The sequence below is a fragment of the Panthera uncia genome, chromosome C2 (genome assembly GCF_023721935.1).
Source record: "Panthera uncia isolate 11264 chromosome C2, Puncia_PCG_1.0, whole genome shotgun sequence".
Taxonomy (NCBI): Eukaryota; Metazoa; Chordata; class Mammalia; order Carnivora; family Felidae; genus Panthera; species Panthera uncia.
In genome coordinates, this window is record NC_064810.1 from 18,137,185 (window position 1) to 18,162,231 (window position 25,047).

Consider the following 25,047-nt stretch of genomic DNA (forward strand, 5'->3'; position numbering starts at 1 on the left):
CTTTTAATTTATATTGAAAAACTAAGCATATCACAGTTTCCCAATATTTGAGGCTCTTTGACCAGCTGTAGTTTTCGTTGAGGGGTTTTCTGTGGTTTTTTTCAGATCCATAAACCCTAACTGGATACACTGAAGTGAGGCTGTTGTTGATCAAACCCTCGGTCTTACGGACCGTGAAGTTATCTGGCTAAAGGCATTTGTGTTTCTCCTGTTTTTCCACAACTGCCTGAGCAGGCCCGCCAAGAAGTGGCCACCGGTCAGCCTCTTCATATAGAATGCATGCATGAAATACTATAATATTCCCAGAGAGGCACAGCAGGTTTTGGTAAGACCGTATGCATGTAATAGAGGGGCAATGACCAAATCACTTTAAATGGTGAATTTGAAATTAAGTAATGTCCTTTTCACACCTGTGTTCTATACGTGTAACACTGTTTTCCTGCCGATTCCTCCATTACCTTTGGCCTGGTGACATGTTCAAGCAGCATCCATCTCAGGATTGGTCTGTTACAAGAGGTACGAGAAGAAACTCAGAAGCCCTAGAATGTTGATCAGTTTCTCCCCTGCCCTAGGGAGAGTTTTGACTCAGAGCTACTGAAGGCAGGGAAATAACGCATTTCCGCTTAAGGTTTATCTAAACTCTCTAAGATGACCTCCTTCTTATTTTTAATTTATGAAACAGCTAGTGTAAAATGTCGTGAACACTGTACCGAAATTACTTTCAGGTTCAACCTGTAATAGTTCATTTGGAAAATTAGAAAGTGTTTATGTTGGGCTGGGAAATAACGCACCACTTTGTCCTGTTGATATGTATTCATTTGGGGCAACAGTGTCATAACTGTCTTCTAAAAAAATTGATGTCTGCTCACTGAACACAAGAGTTACTTATTTTTTGAATATTAATTCATACTGAATCAGTCTCAAGCCATGAAAGCAGACGAGGGCTTAAGTCTGTAAAACTACTCATTGTTTTATCTTCCAAAAAATAGACAAGGTTTTATTACTGTTTTCAAATAATACACACACATTGGGAAGAAAAGACAGAGAAGTTTGTAAAAAAAAAAGTCTTTTCACCCAGAAATAACTAATGATAGCTTTTGGTGGTAATAATATCTTTCAGACCTTTTTCTCTACATACATTTGATGCTTTTTCTGTATTTCTTTAAGTAATTGGGGAATGGGGCTTTATCATTTGTAAGGTTCTTATGCGTATGTGTGCACATTTGAGCCCTGGAGATACCCTATTTACTTAGAACAGAACTGAGAATAGGAGAGAATGTGGCTTCCCAAGATCACAGAGTAAACAAATGGTGCCATGAAACTGGACCCTGGGACCAACCACCAGCTCTTCAGCCTGCGTTTAAACCACAGATGAATTGCTGCTTCTCTCATGAGTCAAATACAGTCTCCGACGATTTAGCCATTGATGAATGGGATCACCACTTAAAGATACTTTTTCGCTCTGTGAGTGTGCTTTGGCACACTGTTACCTTCACCTGAAGAACGGTCGGAGCTCTTGTTAGGGCTTCTTGAGGAAATTCTCAAAAAAGAAATAATCCCTCTGTTAACTCTATTTTACAAGGAATAATAAAGTCCCTTGCTGAATACTGTTGCAGATGGGGGAAAAAGTGAAATACAGAGCAACTCTATCATTCAAATGGATAAGGATCATTCAAATGCAGAAGGAAGCATGTCGTTTAATCTATCATACCAGTAAAGTACTAGAAGTTAGTCATCCTTCTCCATAATAAACAGGACATTCAATAAAAGCAGTCGTGTAATATTTGAGCGTTTCTGAACCAGCTTTTTCATTTTTGGAGTATTTCACTACAGTTAGAAGATGCTAGCTTACATATGAAGAAACGGCCTCAGAAGGGGTCATTCGCCCACAGTTGCTTCCATCGTGAACGTTGGGTTTAGACACCTCCATCTCCCCCTTCACCATGTTGCCGGTCTGCATGATGAAGGACCAGCCCACGCTGCTCTTTTTGTTTCATCCAAATGTCTCAGAATTCTCAGCAGCCTGATTTTTTCATATTTTGAAGGCTTGACTTGCTGCCACTTCCTTCTCCCTCGCTGTTCTGCCAACATGTGACGTTCAGAATCAATTTGGGTTTGTAATCCCACCTTGGAATGGCTGGGCTGTGTGCACCAGTAAGCTGTGTGGTCTCATTGAAATTGCTGATCCCAAAGCCATCCTGTGGAGCACACGTTATCTTCCCGTGGACGTCGCCCACCTTTCTTTCCCTTCTTACCCTGTATTTCCCAGATTTTACCCAAGGGGCTTTTCCCCTCCCTCGGCTTCATTTGCCCCTTGTTCAATTATTAATCCTTAAACCTTGGTTTCTCTCCCTTGCCTGTTTCTTCAAAGACCAGTCTAAGTTCAAGTTAATATTTTCTGAGAATCAAGGGGCACCTGAGTGGCTCCATCAGTTAAGCGGCCGACTTCGGCTCAGGTCACGATCTCACTGTTCCTGAGTTCGAGCCCCGTGTCAGGCTCTGTGCTGACAGCTAGGAGCCTGGAGCCTGCTTCGGATTCCGTGTCTCCCTCTCTCTCTGCTCCTCCCCCACTCACGCTCTCTGTCTCTCAAAAATAAATAAACATTTAAAAAAAATTTTTTTTTTAATTTTTTTCTGAGAATCAGAAGCACTTTGGAAATACCAGCTAATTATAAGCAGTGGTGGGGCACCGTTGTCCCACCTGCACTGTTTTTTTGGGTCTGGCCCAGAATACTCACAAAGGAAAAACAGTGAAAGTTGAGAAATACGAAAGGAAGTACTCACATCGCACACATTTCAGCTGTATGTCATCTATGAAAAGAGAAACCAGCCTTTAAAATTAGAGAGAGACTGACTTTCCGGCTTACTTCTTTTACCCCCAAACTGGGAGCAAATTTGATTCACTAAAATGGCAGATTATGTGGTGAAACTTTTCTCTCCCGATAAATTCACGTTGGCATTTCCCCTGGGGATTTAATGGAGCCCTTTTGTAGTTAATTAACCGTAAAATAAGGTAAGATCGGACAGTTGTAAAAGGAGGTATCTTTAAGTTTTTCCGCCAGGCTGGGTATAATGTATTTTATTTCTAATCAAAAGCCAAGAAACCATCTCTAAACCTGATGAGAGGTAAATCCACGCTCCCCAGCCCCTCCTCTTTGATGTGTCCTGGTGGGTGCTTTTATGAGAAAACTAAGTAGTAGGGTTGGCCCATCAATAGCGAGAAGCCTTTTGAGGTGGTACCCCTCCCCTGTTCCTTGATACTCAGGATTAACTCACTGTGGTTCTTTTCCAGCTGCTGCTTTTTTTATAACTTGTGTATTTCACATGCTTTGCCCTGCCCTGTGTTCAGGAGCCACCACTTACCATCTTGATTTGTCTTGTTTGCTTTCCGTGTTTCTTGCTTCCTGTGCCCAGTTGAGCCTGTCGACGCCCGCCCTGCTGCCGACCGAGGACTGACCACCCGACCAGGTATAACCCGGTTACTTCTGTGTCTCCGCATCGTGCGCTTGAGCAGACGCTGTCCCCTTCCTTCATCAATAGCCTCTCTAACCTGCAAATACTGAGAGAGAGGATGTGAAATGACCTTGGAAGCCAGACTTGCTTTCCCTTCCACTTTACCTTCTGAGTTCCTATTTAAGTGATCTGTTTTTTTCTTTCTGAGCTTCCCTTTTCAAACAGTAAAACAGCCCTTCCAACTTAGGGTTTGTTTTTTTGTTTTTTGTTGTTTTTTTTTTTTTCTCCTTCTTAAGTAGAGAAGATTAAATAGACCTCTCTGTCCTCAAAAATGGAAACCTACAGAGATGCAGGTTCTGTCTGGTGGTGACTTGGTGTCTCCTATGAATATCTCCTCCTTCCTTTCTTGTCTGGTATGCAGATAGGTCCTTTTCTGCCTGAATTGGGCTCAGACTTTAGTCGGTTTCTCAAGTCGATGTGACTTCCTAAAAATACCAGGATGGGACTACCTCTAGAGCCCTGAAATACTTGCATTTTCTCTTCTGTGGGTTGTATGGACTTATTCCCCATGAGTAACTAAAATGACAGAAAGGATGTGTGTGCACAGTTTTATGTAGAAGTCTTTTATTTTTCATACCACTTAACATGCCCATTAACACTAAAATAGACACTCTTTTCTTTCTTTTTTTTTAAATTTTTTATGGTTTCCCAAGCGTTAAGAAATGCACCTTCACCCTTTTTTCTGTATTTAGGCTGTGTCTCAAACTGTTTTAAAAATAATGTCGCACCACAACAGAAGCACACACGAGCCTGGTTTTTGACTTTGTGCACAACTCTGCCCGACTCACAGGAGCCATCGTTTTCAGTGGATCAAAGACAGTAGTTACTAAATTGACCAATCTGTATACTCTAGAAAGATTTAACTCCACAAACAGTGCATACCTTCTTGTATTTATTTCCTTCCTCATCCTCATCATGTCCCCGTGGGATCATGAAGGAACAGGGAATTCACCTTGTTCGGAGATGCTAACACTTGGAGGTCCCTGTTTCCGGTACAGTTGGTCACAGGCCAAGAACAGAACCTGCCCATCTCATGGCCGGTGCAGGCTCGGGCCACCACTGTCCCCAACCACAGTCATTGATGAGAACTCCAAATCTGCCCTGTGGCATTGTCATGCCCTCTGTGTAGTTATTAACAGGGCAGCGTGGACAGTGGAGTGACACATCTTGACGGCTGATGTCATTGATTTTATGAATCTCTGCCTTCAGGGCTTTTCAGAAGAACTTAAATTATAGTAAGTCAGACACCATTTTGGCTCTCCTAATGTCTCCCTTATTGCCATTGTCACACCAGTGAATTTTAAGGAGCCAGCAGTCGACATCCAGTTGACATCCGCATTCTGCTCAGCCCGTGGTGGAGCTCAGGGCTGAGGGCCAGGTCCATTTTAACTGTGACCAAGACCAGCTGAGGACTGTCATTTGCCTTGGGCCTTTTCTTATGGCACTTTCTATTTTGTTTTTAAGAAAGAGATGCTTTTCATCTACAAGAATAAAAAGTGTATTACAAGCACTCTTTCAACCAATTTTATAAACTTCCTGCATTGGGCCTTCTAGGCTAATATGTTCTTATTGAAATTTGGGCGGAGGTGGGGAGAATGACACCAAAAAAATTGATTTTTTTCCCCCATCTTTTAAAAAAATCTAACATGAAAATAACTTTTCCGTACATTCCCCAAAACAATCTGCTGTAAGGAAAGAGCTAGAAAACAGAGGTGTTCTATAGAGGGAAGAAGCCATCTGAAGTCTTTATTATAACAATATTTCAGTAACAGCAGTGTCTCATTTTGATATCTCACAAAGATCAGTGCATTAAATGCTGTGGTGGGTGGAAAGAAATGAAATGAGAAGGTGCCTGTTCTCAGGGGCTTGATGTATAATAGAAGGAACACACTTTGCGTATTTAAAAGAGGAGATGGAATTTAAAAGAGGAGATGGAGAGGAATCCAAAGCACCGTAAAAGTATAAACCAGGGTGTCTGTGATGTAAGCAGATGGGGCACTCACCAAGGGATGTGTTAACCTGGGCACGTGCTGGAAGACGACTTGGAGAAAGGTTTTGAAAGATTTGAGTCTCATCCATTGGCAAAGAAGGGGGGAAGGAGTCAAAGATGAGAGAATGGCCTCAGTTCTGCTCTCTTCTACTGTGTAAGACTAGGGTTTCCCAAATAAAAGAAGGCCATAGGCAAGAAAGACCGATCAGATACGAAGTGAGGAAGATTCTAGTTTATGAATAGCTCTATTTGCTGGATCTGTATTAAGACATATATACATATGCTCTCTATTTCTGTGCTTACAGTGAGTCTCCCAAGCATCTGGACCAATTCCCCGCTACGTTCGTAGCATTAGTTCTGGTTCTTCCAACATCACACTTCAGGAGACCGCATGCTTGAGTCTGATGTGCCAAAGTATATCTTTAGACTTTCCAGACTTAGAGACTCTTCCCAGGATTGTCCTATCATGTCATTCCGTTGATGGCATCGCTGTTGAATGATTGCTGTTGTCGCTCTGAAACGAGTAAAGAAAGGGTTTTTGTATAATCATGACCGAGGAACATGACTTCTCTTTGTCTTTCATACCTGAAAAACCAGGGCACTGGAACTTTCAGAAAGTAGGGTCATGTCAAATAGGGGAAACAGTGGTAGCAGTGGAGATTTCTGGGCAAAGTGGCCATTCCAGCTACTCCCCTGGCTTATTTCCAGGGAACAATGGACTCTGAAGGTCAAGTTACACCTTTTGACCAGAATAAAGAGGAAAAATACTTAGCAGGCTCTCCACAGGGGAGGGAAGCTACTCTTTCCACTATAATTTATTACCACCCTTCTCCGATCCCCATGAAAGAGACCAAGTCCTTGACCCCAAGCCATGTGACAGGTTTCATGAGGGACATGCCTCCTTCCCCCTTCAAGTGAACTACAGATTCTGCCCACTTACTATGAGGTAGACAACTGGAGCCACAGCAGGGCTTAGAATGGAATCCACACAACTGAGAAAACACTGTCTGACGAGCCTGTAAGCAAAGGTCCTTGTGGTGTATTTAAATCTACGCTTAATATTTAATCACGTATGTAGTATGAGCTTGTTACCCATGATGTTTGCCTGTACGCAAATGTATTAATTTTTCTTACCTTGTGGTGAGATTTGCTTAGTGTATAGACAGTCTTTCCACTAAGCGATTGTACATGCGATACAAAAAATGACCTAGAAAGATCTCTTTCTGCCAAGAATCTCACAAACTGTTGAACTATATTATCTGTTCTGACTTGTTACACGAATTTGAAATTTTTGGGGGCTCTCAAAAGTATTTTCAGTATTCTTTTAGAAATAATGTGGGCTTTTGCAATTTTGAGTGGAGAGCTCATATTTTTTTAAGTAATTGTTTGGTCCGCTAAATTTTTAAAAAGACTATTCAAGATACTTTTTTTAAAATCGCAGAAATATAGGGGGCGTCTGAGTGGCTCAGTCGGTTAAGCACCCGACTCTTGATTTCAGCTCCGGTCATGATCTCACAGTTGTGAGATCGAGCCCCAGGTCGGTCTCCATGCTGAGTGTGGAGCCTGCTTGGGATTCTGTCTCTCTCCTCTCTCTCTGTCCCTTCCCCACTTGCATGCCCACACTCTTTCTCGAAAATAAATACATAAACATTAAAGAAATCCCAGAAATACAATTGTAACTGTTGCGTTGCTAGATCCTGATGACAGAAAAAGGGTAGGCTATAAAGAAATCACTGTGGTTACACCAGCATCTCAGATTTAAAAGGGGCTATAGAAAGATAAAAATATACAGCTGTTATATTATATAGGCAAAAATATTCTCTGTTAGGAGAAACAACAGAGCATTAGCATCACAGCCCGATAAAAATAGTGTCAGGAAGATTATAGGTCAGAATGAGTTGAAAGTCATGAGAAATTGGAAATAATTTTAAAGCAATTTAAATAGAGAACAGAGAGCCCTGCAGCTCTCAGGACAGGGCCAGGCGTTAAGGGATGGTTGAGAAGACGCCAGCAAAAGATGAGAGAGAAAGGGAAGCTGTCCTACTTTGTGCTTCTGCCTTTATGTCTATAACAAAGATAGTAGGAAATTAAAGCCCAAGGTAGATCAAGACAAAAAAAGGAAGCACTTGTTCCTTGTAGTAGTTATCTGCTAATGCAACAAATAAATAATTCCATAACTTAGCAACTTAAAACAACAAGCATTTCGTTTCTTACAGTTACTGTAAAGCTCAGGATTTCAGGCATGGGTTAGCTGGGTGCCTCTGGCTCAGAGTTTCTCATGAGGTTGCAATCAGAACATGGTCCAAAGCTGCAACCATCTGAAGACTTGAATCTTGACCCTGGTGGGTCTGTTTCCAGGATGGTGCACTCACATGGCTGTTGGCAAGAGACCGCCACACCTCGTTATGGGAACCTTTTTATAGAGCTGCTTGAGTGTCCTCCTGACATGGCTGCTGGCTTTCCCAGACCAAGTGATCCAAGAAAGAGAACAAGAAGGAAGCTGCATTGCCCTTTTTTTTGTTTTGTTTTGACCTAGACTCAGAACTCATCCAGGATCACTTTCTCTATTTTCTATTCATTAGAAGCAAGGAACTCCATCTAGTCCACACTGAAGGGAAAGGAATTAAGTCCCACCTCGGGAAAGGGAGAGTATTAACAGATCTGTGGGTCTGTTTTAAATGTTTTTATTTATTTTTGAGAGAGACAGAGACAGAGCACAAGTGAGGGAGGTCCAGAGGGGGACACAGAATCCAAAGCAGGCTCCAGGCTCCGAGCTGTCAGCACAGCCTGATGCAGAGCTTGAACTCCGGAACCGTGAGATTATGACCTGAGCTGAAGTTGGACGCTTAACCTACTGAGCCACCCAGGCGCCCCCTGTGGGTCTATTTTAAATCTACAACACCTCTGTACCCACATCCAAGTCCTTGTGACCCAGACAAATTGTAGGCTAGGAGAACTTAGGGGTGAAAGCCTGGAACTGCTCTCCATAATCGTTGTGTATGTCTGGGAAGATAGAAGAAACTAATTCTGATCAAGAGGAGAGAAGATAGGGGGCGCCTGGGTGGCTCGGTCGGTTAAGCGTCCGACTTCAGCTCAGGTCATGATCTCGCGGTCTGTGAGTTCGAGCCCTGCGTCGGGCTTTGTGCTGACAGCTCAGAGCCTGGAGCCTGTTTCAGATTCTGTGTCTCCCTCTCTCTCTCTCTCTCTCTGACCCTCCCCCGTTCATGCTCTGTCTCTCTCTGTCTCAAAAATAAATAAACGTTAAAAAAAAAAATTTAATAAAAAAAAAAAGAGGACAGAAGATAGGGTGACAGCCTACAGGCCAGGGGTAGATTGACATTGGTCTTGGATCTGTTTTCGGATGAGTTATTAAATGGAAGCTTTGTGAACAGTTTGACAAGGAATCAGGGATCTCTCGCAACCAGCATGGGTGCCCATGGTCTTGTCCAGTTATCGTCCCTTTCTTTTTATATGAGCCGTGCCGTTAGACTGGCACACGGTATTTTGTGGACATTGTGCATTTCATTTCCAACAAGGTGTGTGACAAGTCTCACAGCCCCTGGTGGACAAGACTGTAAGAGTGACTAGACAAAAAGCAAGAAATTAGGTCCCATGGGAGCTGAAGGACCTGGTAACATGTAGCCTGAGCAAGAACCATCAGGAACATGATGCCTCTCCTGGAATGTCTGATCTGTTCAAGGCCGTAACACGGGGGAGGTTTTGGCTTGCTCTGCTGCACAGGCTCGAAGAGTCGCTGCTGTAGGGGACCTGATTTAGGCTTAATGGAAGAAAGGACATCATTCTTGTAGGCAGGGCTGTCTGAAATGGAGGTAAATGTATAGATTTTTTTTTCCACTCAGGAGCAGGGGGTTTGCCGCCCACCCCCACCCCTGCCCCCCTATCCGTAGGAAAACTGTAGAGGATGTGATTTTGTTAAGTCTTTCTCATCCTAAAGTTCTGACACTTGATCTTTAAATGCTACAGTATGGGAACTGATGTTTATATTTTGTGCTTTCAGGTTTTGTGTTAAAACTGGCTTTATATTTTGTTTTTTAGCCTCAAATTATTATTTGAAAAATGAAATTTATTATAACCATTAGTGTAAGGAATCATATAGCAATTTGTAGAGAAGGAGTTAGTAAGTTACAAATTCTGTTAGCCCCACAGAAACATTTTCAAAAATGATGTACTGCAGCTCTTTATTCAGCAGATGAACCGATTACATTCTGTATCTATAACTAAGTCACTTAATTAAATAAATGATAGGATTTTTACAATGCTTCGCTGCATAGGTACATGAACATAATTTATTTGTAGTTGGAACAAAGCCCTAAAGTAGCAGATTGATTCTACCACGTAATTAATGCTCATTTTTTAAAGACTTTTATTATTTTTTCTGGAGGAATGAGAACACATGAGAAAAGACACAGAATAGACTAGACTATTAATAAGCCCCCCAAAACAAGCCAGTATATTCTGGGAACACATCCTTGCTAACCTCCCAGCTGGCATTTAACTTCTGGTTTTCCCCGTGAAAAATAAATAAATAAATAAATAAATATATATATATATATATATATTTAAAGGCAATTGATATATTATATATATATATATATATATGTATGTATGTATGTATTAAAGGTGTGTGTTTAAAGGCAGTAGAAGCTTTAACTTTGGATTTCTTTAATCTTTAATTTCTTTTTGTTTAAAATAGGTAAGGGTTAAGGGTTTAAATACAGGGTGTCAGTTTCCTTGAAGAAAGTCATTAATCTATTTCCTCTCACTCCAGGCCTAGAAAGAAGGTTTTGGTAGCCTTTGTGTTGCAGTCTCATTGTTTACAGATAAAATGAATTGACCGCCCTGTGTAATTTAATTACGGTGCGATGCTTATGGATTAATGCAGGTTCGGGCTTGACGAACATCAAGACGGAGGAGATCTCTGAGGTAAAGATGGATGCCGAGTTCCGACATGAGTCAGGATACGAAGTTCATCATCAAAAACTGGTACGTCAACTAATTTACCTCTTCCTGCCAAATGACCTGTTAACGCTTGTTCGTTGTGGGCCAGAAATCCACAAAAATACAGCGCTTGCCTATATAGGATCATCATGGAAACATAAAGAAAAGGAGGGTCTTTATATAGTAGTTCTTTACACCTAGAAGGTTAGCTGAGCCCAGGGAGGGCTTCAAGTGGAATTAATTTATATAATCATATCCGCTCTAGGGGGCGCCTGGGTGGCTCAGTCAGTTAAGTGTCCGACATCAGCTCAGGTCATGATCTCATGCTCCGTGAGTTCAAGCCCCACATCGGGCTCTGTGCCGACAGCTCAGAGCCTAGACCCTGCTTTGGATTCTGTGTCTCCCTCTCCCTCTCTCTGCCCCTCCCCATCTCATGTTTTCTCTCTCTCTCTCTCTCTCTCTCTCTCTCTCTCTCTCTCAAAAATAAAAACATTAAAAAATAATAAAAATATCCACTGTAATTAATTTCCACTCCTTTTCTAGGAAGACAGGTGATGAGGTGGATTTGAAATAACAAAATCTCAAATGAACCCGTGTGCGAACATTACTTGGTTTCCCAGAACACGTTTTATGGCTCTTCTCTTCAGTTGGCGTTTATAATTGTCTTGCTTGTGCCACTTCATCTCTCCTTCTTGTCCCTCCCTGTCCCTTCCCCAACGCCCACATTTTAGGTTCTGCAGGGCCAGGATCTTTGGGTTTCTACCGAGGTGGGTGGAGGCAGGAGGTAAGCAGGACAGGACTTTCCCAACAGGGTTGCTCATTGAAAGGTTGCAGCAAAGAAGATTATTTTTGAGGGAGAGAGAGACAGAACACAAGCAAAGGGGTGGGCAGAGAAAGAGGGAGACACAGAATCCGAAGCAGGCTCCAGGCTCCGAGCTGTCAGCACAGAGCCCGACGCGGGGCTCGAACTCACGGACCGCGAGATCATGACCTGAGCCTAAGTCTGACACTCAACCGACTGAGCCCCCCAGGAGCCCCAAGGGTTTCTTTCATCTTATCAGTAAGCATGGTAAGGAGGTTAAATAAACAAAGAAGACGATTGTATTGCACAGTCAGTACTCAGCAAAAAATGGTAATAAGGTTCTCCTAGCAATAATAATGCTTGAGAAGAACTCGCTCTCAGGCACGGAAGTGTACGCGTGTGTGTTTGGGCACGTGCGTGCTCTTTCAGGGGGGAATATCTTTCCAATATTCACCAATAAAATGTATAAATCTCAGTAGTCAATTCCAAAAGAAATGCCTGTGAAGTATTGTGTAGGTCTCTTGTCACTTAACAATCGGCGCAAATCCCAAACTGACTTGTGGTTCAGATTTGCATTGTGACTCCCATAAGCGTTTTTGTACAAGAACATTTCGCTTTTTTTGAAGCACGATTTTCATTGGCGGGTTAATCCAGTCTCGGTTATTATAGAATCAGGGGCACTCTTGATCTGGCTACTGCTGAAGAGGTTAAAAAACCCTGTGGGGGGGCGCCTGGGTGGCTCAGTCGGTTGAGCGGCCGACTTCGGCTCAGGTCACGATCTCGCGGTCCATGAGTTCGAGCCCCACGTCGGGCTCTGTGCTGACAGCTCAGAGCCTGGAGCCTGTTTCAGATTCTGTGTCTCCCTCTCTCTGACCCTCCCCTGTTCATGCTCTGTCCCTCTCTGTCTCAAAAATAAATAAACGTTAAAAAAAAAAAAAAACCCTGTGGGGGGGTTCCCTGGGTGGCTCAGTCGGTTAAGCGTCCGACTTCGGCTCAGGTCATCATCTCACAGTTCCTGAGTTCAAGCCCCGGGTTGGACTCTGTGCTGACAGCTCGGAGCCTGGAGCCTGCTTCCGATTCTGTGTCTCCTTCTCTCTGTGCCCCTCCCCCACTCACTGTCACTCTCTCTTTCTCTCTCACTCTTTCAAAAATAAATAGGGGCGCCTGGGTGGCGCAGTCGGTTAAGCGTCCGACTTCAGCCAGGTCACGATCTTGCGGTCCGTGAGTTCGAGCCCCGCGTCAGGCTCTGGGCTGATGGCTCGGAGCCTGGAGCCTGTTTCCGATTCTGTGTTTCCCTCTCTCTCTGCCCCTCCCCCATTCATGCTCTGTCTCTCTCTGTCCCAAAAATAAATTAAAAATGTTGAAAAAAAAAAATTTTTGAAAAAAAAAAAAAAAAGAACAAAAATAAATAAACGTTAAAAAGAACAATACAAAACAAAACCCTGGGGGAACTACTGAAGAGTTGGGGGCTTGTGGGGCACAGAGCCAAAGATTAATGTGCCGACTTGCATTTTCTGGAGCCTGTGTCATAAAAACCCATCTCCACGGTTACACTAACTCCTGTAATGTGACAGTGACTAATGGCAGTGCAGCAATTAGGAGAATCCGCTCCCTCAACTGAGCTACTTGATAAGATAATGTACTATAATTAGTGCGATGAATATTACAAAATTACAGTATTTTCTTAAAGGCATAGGAAGATGTCCAGGCTTGCGGTTATTCCTGATTACCTCACTCTTGTATCATTAGCTAATTAACGATTTGCTTTTTTATAAGTCTGTTGAACTAGCATATTTGTTGAGAAAGTGGAATAATTATGAACAGTTTCTCATTTTGTTGCAGCTACACCCTGAGTAAGACTCCTTTAGAAATTGGCTTCATTGGCTGTATTTTATGTTGCCTTTCCAGATTGCTAGGATGTTCCTTTTCCCTGTGAAAATCAGTCATTTTACTATGCTGCGGTTGTACTGAAAGAAATTAGTTAGGGAGCTGTTTTTATTAATTTAGGTGCTAAATATGGTGCGTGTTTAGTAGTTGTGAGGCCCAGTGATCTGGCCCATCTCCTTACATAACAGGATTCTAGAAGGTTCAGTGTGGTCTTCTAATTCCCTTTAGCTTAGATGAGGTTGAAAATAGTGACTTGCTTTATAAACAGTAGGAAGGAATGCTGCACAGCAAAGTGAATGCATATCTTCGGCCGTGTTTTCCAAATTTTTTGTATGTTAAATCCAAATGGACAGCAAGAATAAAACGACAGCTTTACTTGGGTTTCTCGAGAAAACAGCCAGCAGGAGTTCTGCGTCGCTATTAAAATTCTCACCTCGTCGCCTCCTACCTCTTCCCTTAGAAAGAAAACTGTCTTTGAAGCATCACGCTTCTCAAGGTTAAGTATCGTCCTCTTGAATTATTGAAGTATTGGCTAAAAGGAGGTAACAAGATGTCCTTTTTCTTCTGATGAACTCCTTTGTTTCAGATGCTTGATTCCTACGTATTAATGTCCATCTGAGGAAGTTGGGACATCTGGGGGGTTTGAAAAGGACCTAAGGCGTCGTGGTCACGCATCAGGTCTCCCAGCTGATCTGCTTTCAAAATCACGCTCGGTGCCGCTGATAGGTCCCCGCCCCACCTCTCACCGGTGTTCCACCTGTCGAGGGTTTCAGGGTTCCTGTTGGCTTCTGTTTTGCCTTTCTAGAGACATGCAGGGGATGGCAGGGGAGGGAGTAGACTTCCCAGAACTGGGGAAGCCACATGCTGTACTTTGTTGTGTAGACCACAGATGTCATTCTTGGTAAATAGAATGTGTGGGTTTTGGGGGGTTTTTTTGTTTTTTTTTCCCCCAAGTACACAGCAGGTAACAAAGTAGCCTCTAACTCACACTTCCATACTGAAACTTTTCACATACCTTCTCCGGTTGTCGCCTGCGATTACAGTCCTTTTTCTTGATTTGTTTTCAAGGTGTTCTTTGCAGAAGATGTGGGTTCAAACAAAGGTGCCATCATTGGACTCATGGTGGGCGGCGTTGTCATAGCAACGGTGATTGTCATCACCTTGGTGATGCTGAAGAAGAAACAGTACACGTCCATCCATCATGGTGTCGTGGAGGTAGGTGACCTTGGCCGCATGCTTGCAAGTGGGAGTTGAAGGCTACGAGGGAGATTGTCCGTGGCATTAAGCTCTGAATCCTGCAGGTGTCTCTTCTTTGAAAAGGAAAGTCCACATTCCCGCATGGTGCTCACTCAGGGTGGCAGCTGTGTTCTTATTCTGTCTTCATGCACTCCGACTTAGAAATACTGTGATCAAGGCCTTGGGTTGGATGCCGCTCCCTCAGCTTCTTATAATACGTATGGAAATGTCAAAATTCTACTGAGTATAATGCCTGACTTCAAGAGATTGCGATCACCCTCCAGCATGTAAAAGAAAAGAAAAAAAGACAACAGAAGTCAGAAGTGAAAAGGAATGAGGAAGTCTGCTTCGAAAAAAACCTAAACCCTAGGTTTATTCCCTAACCTTTTTAAAAGTTTATTTATTTATTTTTGAGAGAGAGAGACAGAGAGCAGGGGAGAGGCAGAGAGAGGGGGAGAGAGGGAATCCCGAACAGGCTCCCCACTGTCAGCCCAGAGCCTGACGCGGGGCTTGAACTCACGAACCATGAGATCATGACCTGAGCCGAAATCAAGAGTCAGACGCTTAACCGAGCGAGCCACCCAGGCGCCCCTATTCCCTTATATTTTTTTTTTGTCTTAAAGACTGACTCGTAACTAAAACCAGGGAATCGTAACTAATGCTAATTTTCAGGTGAGTTTCACAGGAAATGACATTATACCAAATAGCCAAGCAGAGCCTTCAAGGTCATTCCAGATGTTCAGCCTGTTCTCCTGCACGTCTGGCTGAAATACCTGTTTTTCAGAGTTTAGTGCAGTCACACCGGGGGTAGAGAGAAGGTTCACCAAGTGACAGTCACGATTACTGCACAGTTACGCTTCAAGATTTTGTCCCCATGGGCCAATATGTGACTGACGTGTGTATAGCACAGAAGTCACGAGTTGCACCAAGAAAAGACAGTAGCTGCAAGGTTCAAATACGACTTTTGGGGGCCCCTGCGTGGCTCATGCCATTAAGCTGTCCAACTGGATTTTTGGCTCAGGTCATGATCTCATGATTTGTGAGTCTGAGCCCTGCATCGGGCTCTGTGCTAACAGCACAAAGCCTGCTTGGGATTCTCCTTCTCTCCCTCTCTCTCTGCCCCTCCCCAACTTGCATGCTTTCTCATGCTCTCTCTCTCTCTCTCTCTCTCTCTCTCTCTCTCAAAATAAACAGTTAAAAAAATAAAATAAAATAAAAAATAAAAAATAAGACTTCTTAATCCCACAATACAAAATATTGAAAAATAAAGTTTAGGGGCGCCTGGGTGGCGCAGTCGGTTAAGCGTCCGACTTCAGCCAGGTCACGATCTCGCGGTCCGTGAGTTCGAGCCCCTCGTCAGGCTCTGGGCTGATGGCTCGGAGCCTGGAGCCTGTTTCCGATTCTGTGTCTCCCTCTCTCTCTGCCCCTCCCCCGTTCATGCTCTGTCTCTCTCTGTCCCAAAAATAAATAAAAAAGGTTGAAAAAAAAAATTTTTTTTAAAAAAGAAAAATAAAGTTTACAAGTAAGTTCTTCTTATGCATTTTTTTTTAAGATTTTATTGTTGGGGCACCTGGGTGGCTTAGTCCGTAAAGCGTCTTGATTTTGGCTCAGGTCATGATCTCACGGTTCGTGAATTCAAGCCCTATGTCAGGGTCGGCGCTGGCAGTGAGGAGCCTACTTGGGATTCTCTCTCTGACCCACCCCTACTTGTGTGCGCTCTCTCTCTCTCTCTCTGTCTCTCTCTGTCAAAATAAATAAAACATTTTTTTTAAAAATATTTTACCGGTAAGTCATCTCTACCCCCAGCGTGGGCTTGAACTCACAACCCCAAGATCAACTCACAACCCTCCACCAACTGAACCAGCCAGGTGCCCCCTATGCATTTAAAATGCGGTTCTGGTGTTGTGGCAGAGAGATCCTCGTAGTATATGCAATTTTTTAGGAAACTGTTGGAGAAAGTGAATGAATACATCTTGAGAAGTATTCGAATTTTTCGAACTAAGGAGATCTCAGTGACCAACCAGATTTATCTTTTCATTTTGTAGATGAGAAAACAACCACACAAAAGTGCTCACCCAGCGTCAAATATAGGGCCAAGGTCCAAATACAGATTGTCTCATGTCCTAGTCATTGTTTCTTCTATCAGAGAAAAGTCTAGATACTTCCAGTGAGTCAAACTTCTCATCAGCCCCACATGGGCTCCAAATCATTCTTGATCAGAGAAGGGCAGGAAAAGCTTAAAGAAGTTAAATGTATGGCAAAGCCAAAAACCTCGTTTTGTTCAGCACTTACATTCTCGAGGCTACTTACTTATGGGATCTGCTGCTGGAAATTGGGTTTGAGTCTTCTTTTCCCTCTCCGTTCTGGTGTGGACATGGTAGAGATCTGACCCAGGGAAGCACTAACAGGTTTTCAGTGTTGTTGGCCTGTGTGTTTGAGAAGCCTGAAGTCATTAAGATAAAACCTAGCATCAAAAATCGGAAAGCAAGTAGCTTGTGCAGAAGGACTAGAAAACATTGGCTGGTTTGGCTAAAGCATAATTAGGGCAGGATGCATAGGCTAGATTTTCTGCTTTTCGAAAGTTGGAATTGTAATAAAAGTTTTTTGATATGCGAGTTCAGTTTTCAGTAGCAAAGAGTACAGGCTCTTATTAAAATTGAGACTTGTTGGGGCGCCTGGGCGGCTCAGTTGGTTGAGCGTCTGACTTCGGCTCAGGTCATGATCTCCCCGTCCATGAGTTTGAGTCCCACATCGGGCTCTGTGCTGACAGCTCAGAGCCTGGAGCCTGCTTCCGATTCTGTGTCTCCCTCTCTCTCTGCCCCTCCCCCACTCATACTGTGTCTCTGTCTCAAAAATAAACATTAAAAAAAATTTTTCTTTAATTGAGACTTGTTTGGGAAAAAAAGAGAGATGGGGCACCTGGGTGCTCAGGGCTCAGTCGGTTAAGTGTCCCAACCCTAGATTTCGGCTCAGGTCATGATCTCCTGGTGCGTGAGTTCGAGCCCTGCATCGGGCTCTGTGCTGACAGCGGGGAGCCTGCTTGGGATTTTCTCTCTCCTCTTTGCTCTCTGCCCTTCCCTCTGTCTCTCTCTCTCTCTCTCTCTCTCTCTCTCTCTCTCTGTCTCTCTCTCTCTCAAAATAAAGAAACATTTTTTTAAAAAAGAGAAAAAGCTGTGAAAGCACAGAATGATTGACAGATTAGACGGTAAGCACATCAAATAAGCGACGACGGCACCATCGACTCTGGGGTGTTGCTCTTCTAATAGTATTTCGGAGCTTGTGTCTTTTGAAGCCATGTGAGATGTATCATTGTAAGCATCAGCTGACTTCCTTTCTACTCAAAACATGACTCTTTTCATTTCAGGTTTGGGCCAAAAAAAAAAACAAAACAAAGTGTTTTCATACTTGGGTAATTAAACCGCCCCTTTTTAATTCTTTATTGTGCCGTATGGGAATTTCGTTGTTTTTAATTGAAGATGAAGACTCACTGTGTTTTGGTAGTTGCCGGTGTGCAACCAAGTGACCTGCCGATTCTGTGCCTTACACGGTGCTCAGCACAGTAGGTGCAGCTGCTGTCTGTCACCTGTAATTGCACGTTTTGACACATACAATTGGACTGACGGACCTCCCCCAGAGGCCTCTTCCTTCTGATCAGTTCCAAGTGCCCGTTCCAAACAGCCAATATAAACAACAAAAATTTATCTCCTCACAATTCTGGAAGCTAGAAGTCTCAGTTATCTTTTCCTGTTTGTTTGTTTAATGTTTTTTATTTATTTCTGAGAGAGACGGAGAGCGAGCAGGAGAGGGGCAGAGAGAAAGGGAGACACAGACTCCGAAGCAGGCTCCAGGCTCCGAGCTGTCGGCACAGAGCCCGACGCAGGGCTCGAACTCATGAACCGTGAGATCATGACCTGAGCCGAAGTCCGTCGCTCAACCAACTGAGGCACCCAGACACCCTGCTTTGTTATCTTTTTATAGAGTTATGGCACATGACGTTTCCTGATGAATGTGCCATCATACTGATGTGATTAAAAAAAATATGTCCAGGGAGCGCCTGGGTAGCTCAGTCTGTTAAGTATCTGACTTCAGCTCGGGTCATGGGTTTGAGCCCCATGTCAGGCTCTCTGCTGTCAGCGCAAAGCCTACTTCAGATCTTGTCTCCCTCTCTCTCTCTGCCTCTCCCTGACTCGTGCTCTGTCTCTCTCAAAAATAAATAAACATTTTTTTAAGTTACTTACTTTGAAAAAAAAAAAAAAAAAATATATATATATATATATATATATATATATATATATGTCCTTAAGTGTCCTTTCTTCCTGGCAAGAAGTTGGCCCACCAGGATGGAGGTACAAACACTAATGTGGGTGTTGCAGAACAGCTGGACAGAATGGTCAGGTTAAATGGCAAGAAGAGGCGCAGAAAAGTGTGGCTGGACCCAAAATCTCTTGTGGCTGGAAGCAGACAGCCGGGAGAGGTATTGGGAGGTCAAAAGAAAGCGTCAGTGATCAATGACGATGAAGGCCTAGCAAAGAGTCCATCGCCTGCCTGAAGGATCCCTTAAACGTGGGCAGTAAACCTAAGTGAACCAATTCTAGAAAGATGGAATTACAGTTAAGAAAATGAACGTGGGGGCGCCTGGGTGGCTCGATCGGCTGAGCACCTGACTCGGGCTCAGGTCATGATCTCGCAGTTCGTGGGTTCGAGCCCCGCGTTGGGCTCTGTGGAGCCCCTTTGGATTCTGTGTCTCCTTCTTCCTCTCTTCCTCCCCCACTCACGCTCTGTCTCTCGCTCCTTCAAAAATAAATAAACATTTTTTAAATTAAAAAAAAAAAGAAAATGAACACGGACACAACTGAACAGAAAACCAACAGTGCAGAATCAGAGGAGGAAGAATGACCAACTTGAAAACGTGGTTGTTGTTTGCTCTGTTTTCCTTCCCGTAGTACGAGCTCCTTTGATCTTCTTGCCCTCTATGCGGTTGTGGATTAAGTCGCTGTGATTTATCTTATTCTCCTTTAGAATAACAACTTCGTTGTTGTGTCATTCCATCCAGAACAGGCAGCTCTGTCTCCAATTTCCCCCGACTGCTTTAGGGGAAATAATAGTGAGGTGTTCGTGCTGAGGCCCTGCCTGCCCCGGGGCCGCAGTGGGCTGGCCCGTACCTGGTGGCCCCCACCAGTGCAGTAGCTTGGCCATGAGGGACCTGTCGCCAAGCCCCACTGGGGAGGAAGGCTCCCCATTACCTGCCGTTCTTCCTCTAGCTGTAGGTTTATCCCTGAATGTGAGTACCCAGTGTTTCACTTCAAGCTCTCATGGGGCCGGGGACAAAGAGACACAACCCAGGCTCCTTGGGTGCCATTTTGTAAAAATAATCCCCCTGCTCTAGCTCCTGAGCCAGCCGTCTGAGGGTGTGAGGGCTAAGCCTCCGCACCACTTGAGCTGCCCTCCCAGCAACAAAAGATAATAATGAGGATCAGCAGGGAGAAAGGAGGCCAAGAAGACAGGAAAGTTAGATGCGTGGGTTGAGCACCGGCCTCAGCCTCGAATTTCTGACAGGGCTGTTTTAAGCGTTTGGCTTTGGTCTTTGAAGAAGAGAGAAACTATTAAGTTGCCGGGTGTTCCCCTGACCTTGATGAATGCAGATGACAGGTGACAGCCAGTGTGAGGGTTGATGTGCTTCCTGGAGGACATAGAGCTCTGATATTCTAACAGTGGAGCAGCGTTTTTTTCTACACTCAGAAATACAGCAGCTTTGTGCTGGCTCTTTCCCTCAGCGAGACGTTTTGTTGTTGCGTTTTGTTTTCTTTTTAAATCCTGACGCTCTTTGAAATATCAGTTAAAAGGTGGCACAGAAACCAGAAGATGGCCCAAGTTCGAATGGCCTCATGCTACATACAGGCCGTTCCCTGGCAAGCAGATCTGGAGAGTGGTCGGAATCTCTTACTATCGGTGCTAATCTTTGATGATGACATTTTAGCTTACGAGTCCGGGGCTAATTACCCAATTGCCAATTAACGCACGGTGACCTCATTAGTTGACAACATAGCGGGTCAAAGGAAGACGAAGGGATGGGAAAAACATCCATAATTATTCCCATAAGGACGAGGGTGCTGAACATCCACTTGCGCAGTGTCGTCGGAGTACCGACTTGGCGAGAGCTTGTTTGGTGGCTTTGTTCTAAGGGGAAGTGCCCAGACTTGACACTAGAACAGGAGAACTTGCCCAGAATGCAGCAGCTCTGACGAGGCCACGTTAGGGGAATGTTCTGGGGATGGGGACTCGAGAAGCATGCACGTGACGGGCAGTCTGAGGGAGCTGCCCTGGGATTCGCTAAAGCAGTAATTCCAGTTCATTCTGGTGAGGTGGAGTCCTGTGCAGGGTCCCTGGCAGAGCCAGAGTGTTCCGGTTGTGTTGAAACGGAACCGACCTATAACGCCGTATTAGCGTTAAGCGCTCAACATGATGATTCGATATGTGTGTGTATTGTGAAATGATTACCACGGTATGAACTGAGCTAACACCCATCACCAGACAGTTACAGTTTGTTTCCTTGTGATGAGAACTTTTAAGATCTACTCTTTTAGCAACTTTGAAATCTACAGCACGGTGTTACCAACTTACAGCCGCCATGCTATACACGTAGCCCCAGAACTTACTTATCTTATAATTGGAAGTTTGTATCTTTGGGCCACTGTCACCCGTTTTTCCCACCCCTGGCAACCGCTAATTCTCTGTATCTTTGAGTTTGTTTGTTTTTTTCAGATTCCACATATAAGTAAGATCACACAGTATTTGTCTTTCTTTGTCTGGCCTGTCTCACTTAGCAGAATGCCCTCACGGCCCATCCACGTCAGCAAATGACAGTGGTTCCCTCTTCGTGGCTGTGTAATATTCCACTGAATAATAATCCATTCCTCCGTTGGTGGACACTAAGGTTGTTTCCATGGTGTGACTGTTGTAAATAATGCTGCCTTGAACATGAGGAAGCAGATATCCTTTTGACGTAGCAATTTCATTTCCTTCAGATAAATGCCCAGGAGTGGAATTGCCAGATTGTTTTAGTGTATTCAGAAACTCCACACTGCTTTCCATAGTGATCGTACGAAAATTTCAGTCTAAATTTTCCATTAGCCAGTGTGGTTTAGTCATATCAGGCTGCATCCCTAGACCTGGTGTCTTAGCCTCCAGCACTCCTGCTCTCTGGTATTTTTACTTCTTTGGGTTCAGGGATGGTGCTTCAAGAAGACAGGTGTGTGGGTTCAGAACCATGCCACCAGATGGGCTGTCGGTAGGGAAAGATGTATGAGGAGCTGAATGTCACCTTGCAACAACACTCAGCTGTGGGACGTATTCTCCTAAAATGATGGGGACCCCAGTTCCATCACGGGCAGAATAGACCGCATCCTTTTGAAGGAAAGACCGTCTTCTGCACAGCACATTCTAACTTTTCGGTGGCAAACATGGTTCTCCATTCTGGTTAAATTTGTGTCCATTCTCTTTATCTTCCAATGGTCATACAGAAGGGGAATTTTTAAAACAACAAAACTAAGCTTTCACTCACTCAGCAAAGAGTTAAGTACTTTGGCCCGTCTGTTCGGTGGGAGTGGTACAGCAGATAAGAACAGCCACTCCCCACCTTACCGGACTAAGTCCAGCTTGCCGGGTGTGCAGACAGTCAATACCCCTGCACAGCTCTGTCCTAACCGTGATGCGGGGGTGGGCGTGGGCAGGTTTACAGCCGGCCCGATCTTAGAGGGAAAGCACCACATCACCACAGAGGATCTGTTTGCAAATCTTTAGCTGGACATACTTCCATAGTCTTAGTGCTCAGTTTTAAAAAAATGAATGGATAGGGGCGCCTGGGTGGCTCGGTCGGTTGAGCGTTGAACTTCAGCTCAGGTCATGATCTCGCGGTCTGTGAGTCCGAGCCCCGCATTGGGCTCTGTGCTGACCGCTCAGAGCCTGGAGCCTGCTTGGGATTCTGTGTCTCCCTCCCTCTCTGCCCCTCCCCCACTTGTGCTCTGTCTCTCTCTGTCAAAAATAAACATTAAAAAAAATTTTTTAAATACATATATACATGTACGATCTGTAACAGCATATTCTTTCAATGTTTCCTTTTCTCCTGCGCCAAGTAGGGCCTTTGATATATGTAGATCATTTTAATTAAAAGATTCTCAGACCTCTCGTCATCATGTTAAATTTAGTGAAAACAGGGACAAATTAAAATGAGCATGGCAAGATAATCAGTCTACATTTATTTGCCTCCCGGTCTACTTTGCTGACGTTCCGTGATGCTCTTGGATTTTTTTTTTTTTTCCGGCTTACCACCACACTTTCAAGTAAAACAGTTTTTGCACTGTGACCTTTTTATCCCTTGTTGGGCCAACAGGGAAGAAACAAAATATTTATTGTGCCGCATACATCCAGTTACTGTTAAGTTGGGGAAGCAACCGCCGCGGAGCACTTTGCAAGCCGAGCCAGCTGGGCAAGGTTTGAAGCGCCACCTGGTGGCCGGACGGAGCATCTGTGTAACTGGTGGGCGCAGGCGTTGTGCTCTGAGATGGGAGAGGAGGGAGAAAAGAATACCCCGCTCTTTCTCCTTTACTGTTCAACATGAGCGCTCCTGAAAGATTGATTTTCTTTTTTTTTATTCATTTTTCCTCACCCTTGCTTTTCAGGTCGACGCTGCTGTGACCCCAGAGGAGCGCCACCTCTCCAAGATGCAGCAGAACGGGTACGAAAATCCAACTTACAAGTTCTTTGAGCAGATGCAGAACTAGACCACCGCCACAGCAGCCTCTCGAGTTGGACAGCAGAAACCATTGCTTCACGACCCATCGGTGTTCATTTATAGAATAATGTGGAAAAGAAACAAACCCTCCCGTTTTCTTCTTTACTCATCATCGCCTTTTGACAGCCGTGCTGTAACACAAGTAGATGCCTGAACTTGAATTAATCCACAAATCAGTAATGTATTCTCTCTCTTTACATTTTGGTCTCTACATTATTAATGGGTTTTGTGTACTGTAAAGAATGTAGCTGTATCAGACCTAGTGCATGAATAGATTCTCTCCTGATTATTTATCACGTAGCCGCTTAGCCAGTTGAATATTATTCTTGTGGTTTGTGACCCAATTAAGTCCTACTTGAAATATGCTTTAAGAATCGATGGGGGATGCTTCATGTGAACGTGGGACTATAGCTGCTTCTCTTGCCTAAGTATTCTTTTCCTGATCACTATGCATTTTAAAGTTCGGCATTTTTAAGTATTCCAAATGATTTCGAGAATTTTTTTTTTCCATGATTGCATTTTACTGTACAGATTGCTGCTTCTGCTATATTTGTGATATAGGAATTACGAGGATACACATTTATTTCTTTGTGCCTGTTTTATATGCACACATTAGGCATTGAGAATTGAAACTTTTTTGTCCATGTATCTTTGGATCTTTGATAAAGAAAAGAATCCCTGTTCATTGTAAGCACTTTTATGGGGGGGGCGGGGGGGCGGGAGTGTTCTGCTGGCCTCAAATTACCAAGAATTCTCCCAAAAAATTTTCCGCAGGACGATTGTACAGAATCATTGCTTATGACCATGATAGCTTTCTACACTGTATTACATAAATAAATTAAATAAAATCACCCTGGGCAAGAGTTTTCTTTGAAGGATAACTATGGATGTTAAATATTCACAGTAATTGGGGAAGGGGGGAGCGGAAAGAGGCAGATTCAGTTTCTTTTAACCAGTCTAAAGCATTTTATTTATGATAGCAAAAGAAAGTGAGAGGGGAAGGGGCAAAATCAGGGAATGGGGAAGTCCTGCCTGGACAAACCCTTTTAAGATTTGTCTTCAATTTGTATAAACTGGTGTTTTCATGTAAATAAATACATTCTTGGAGGAGCGCCATTGTGCTGGTGTGAATGATTCCATGGTAACCACCGTTTGACCATGTAGTCCTTAAAGCCTGGTGAGGAACCTTCTGACATAATCTGCTCTTGGACATCCAACAGATTTGTATCTTAAGTGCAAGGTATCTGAGTAGGAAACGTGCATCTTCCAGTGCTAGTAAAATACCTCATTGATCTAATTCAGTTTTTAGCTTGGTCCAAAGTATGTTTGCTGCTGTATCTTGGTCCTCAAGTTGGTCTCTGTCGTAGTCTGTTCAGACCGCCATAATAAAATACCGCAGACTAAACAACAGAAATTTACTTTTCGCAGTTCTGCAGATTGGAAGTCCCGGGCAAGATGCCAGCACGGCCGTGTGACGACCTTCCGAGTTGCAGATTTCTCATTGTACAAGGTCACTGGTCCCATTTTAAGGATCCTCATGACCTTAGTCCCCTCCCAAAGGCCCCACCTCCTGGTAGGAGCACATTGGGCATTATAATTTCAACACAAGAATTGGGGGAGAGGGGACAGACATTCAGACAGACCATAACAGTCCCAAATAAGAGCTGAAGAGAGAAGCTCCAGGGAAGTAAAGACTAAGACAAGCTGATGGCTAGCTCTAAAGCAGATCTTCTGAATGCTGACACAACTGACATTTTGGAAGGAATCCTCCCTTCCTGGGAGTCTGTCCTGAGCACTGATGGATTTCCGGTCTGTACTCACGAGACGCCAGGAGCACTCCCCACGTGATAATCAAAAATGTCTCCAGAC

The 25,047-nt window shown here is 43.9% G+C and overlaps 1 protein-coding gene and 1 long non-coding RNA gene across 8 annotated transcripts in view; one reads left to right on the forward strand and one right to left on the reverse strand.

Moving 5' to 3' along the window:
- Positions 1-24,029, forward strand: part of APP (amyloid beta precursor protein) — a 272,606-nt gene extending 248,577 nt beyond the window's left edge. For 4 of the 7 annotated variants that reach the window (XM_049629302.1, XM_049629305.1, XM_049629308.1 and 1 more), the window contains 4 exons: positions 3,415-3,468; positions 10,407-10,507; positions 14,220-14,366; positions 23,066-24,029. In XM_049629302.1, coding sequence (XP_049485259.1) covers positions 3,415-3,468; positions 10,407-10,507; positions 14,220-14,366; positions 23,066-23,167 — 404 coding nt within the window. In that variant the 3' untranslated portion in view covers positions 23,168-24,029. The remainder of the gene's footprint in view (positions 1-3,414; positions 3,469-10,406; positions 10,508-14,219; positions 14,367-23,065) is intronic. The other 3 variants (XM_049629304.1, XM_049629306.1, XM_049629309.1) reach the window with 1 other exon arrangement.
- On the reverse strand, positions 1,897-14,257 carry LOC125921732 (uncharacterized). Its single transcript, XR_007457475.1, has 5 exons — positions 14,167-14,257; positions 5,807-6,017; positions 3,364-3,559; positions 2,785-2,811; positions 1,897-2,198 (listed from the first exon to the last, which is right to left on the reverse strand). It is a non-coding gene; the product is annotated as an uncharacterized LOC125921732 (long non-coding RNA).
- Positions 24,030-25,047: the final 1,018 nt, after the last annotated feature.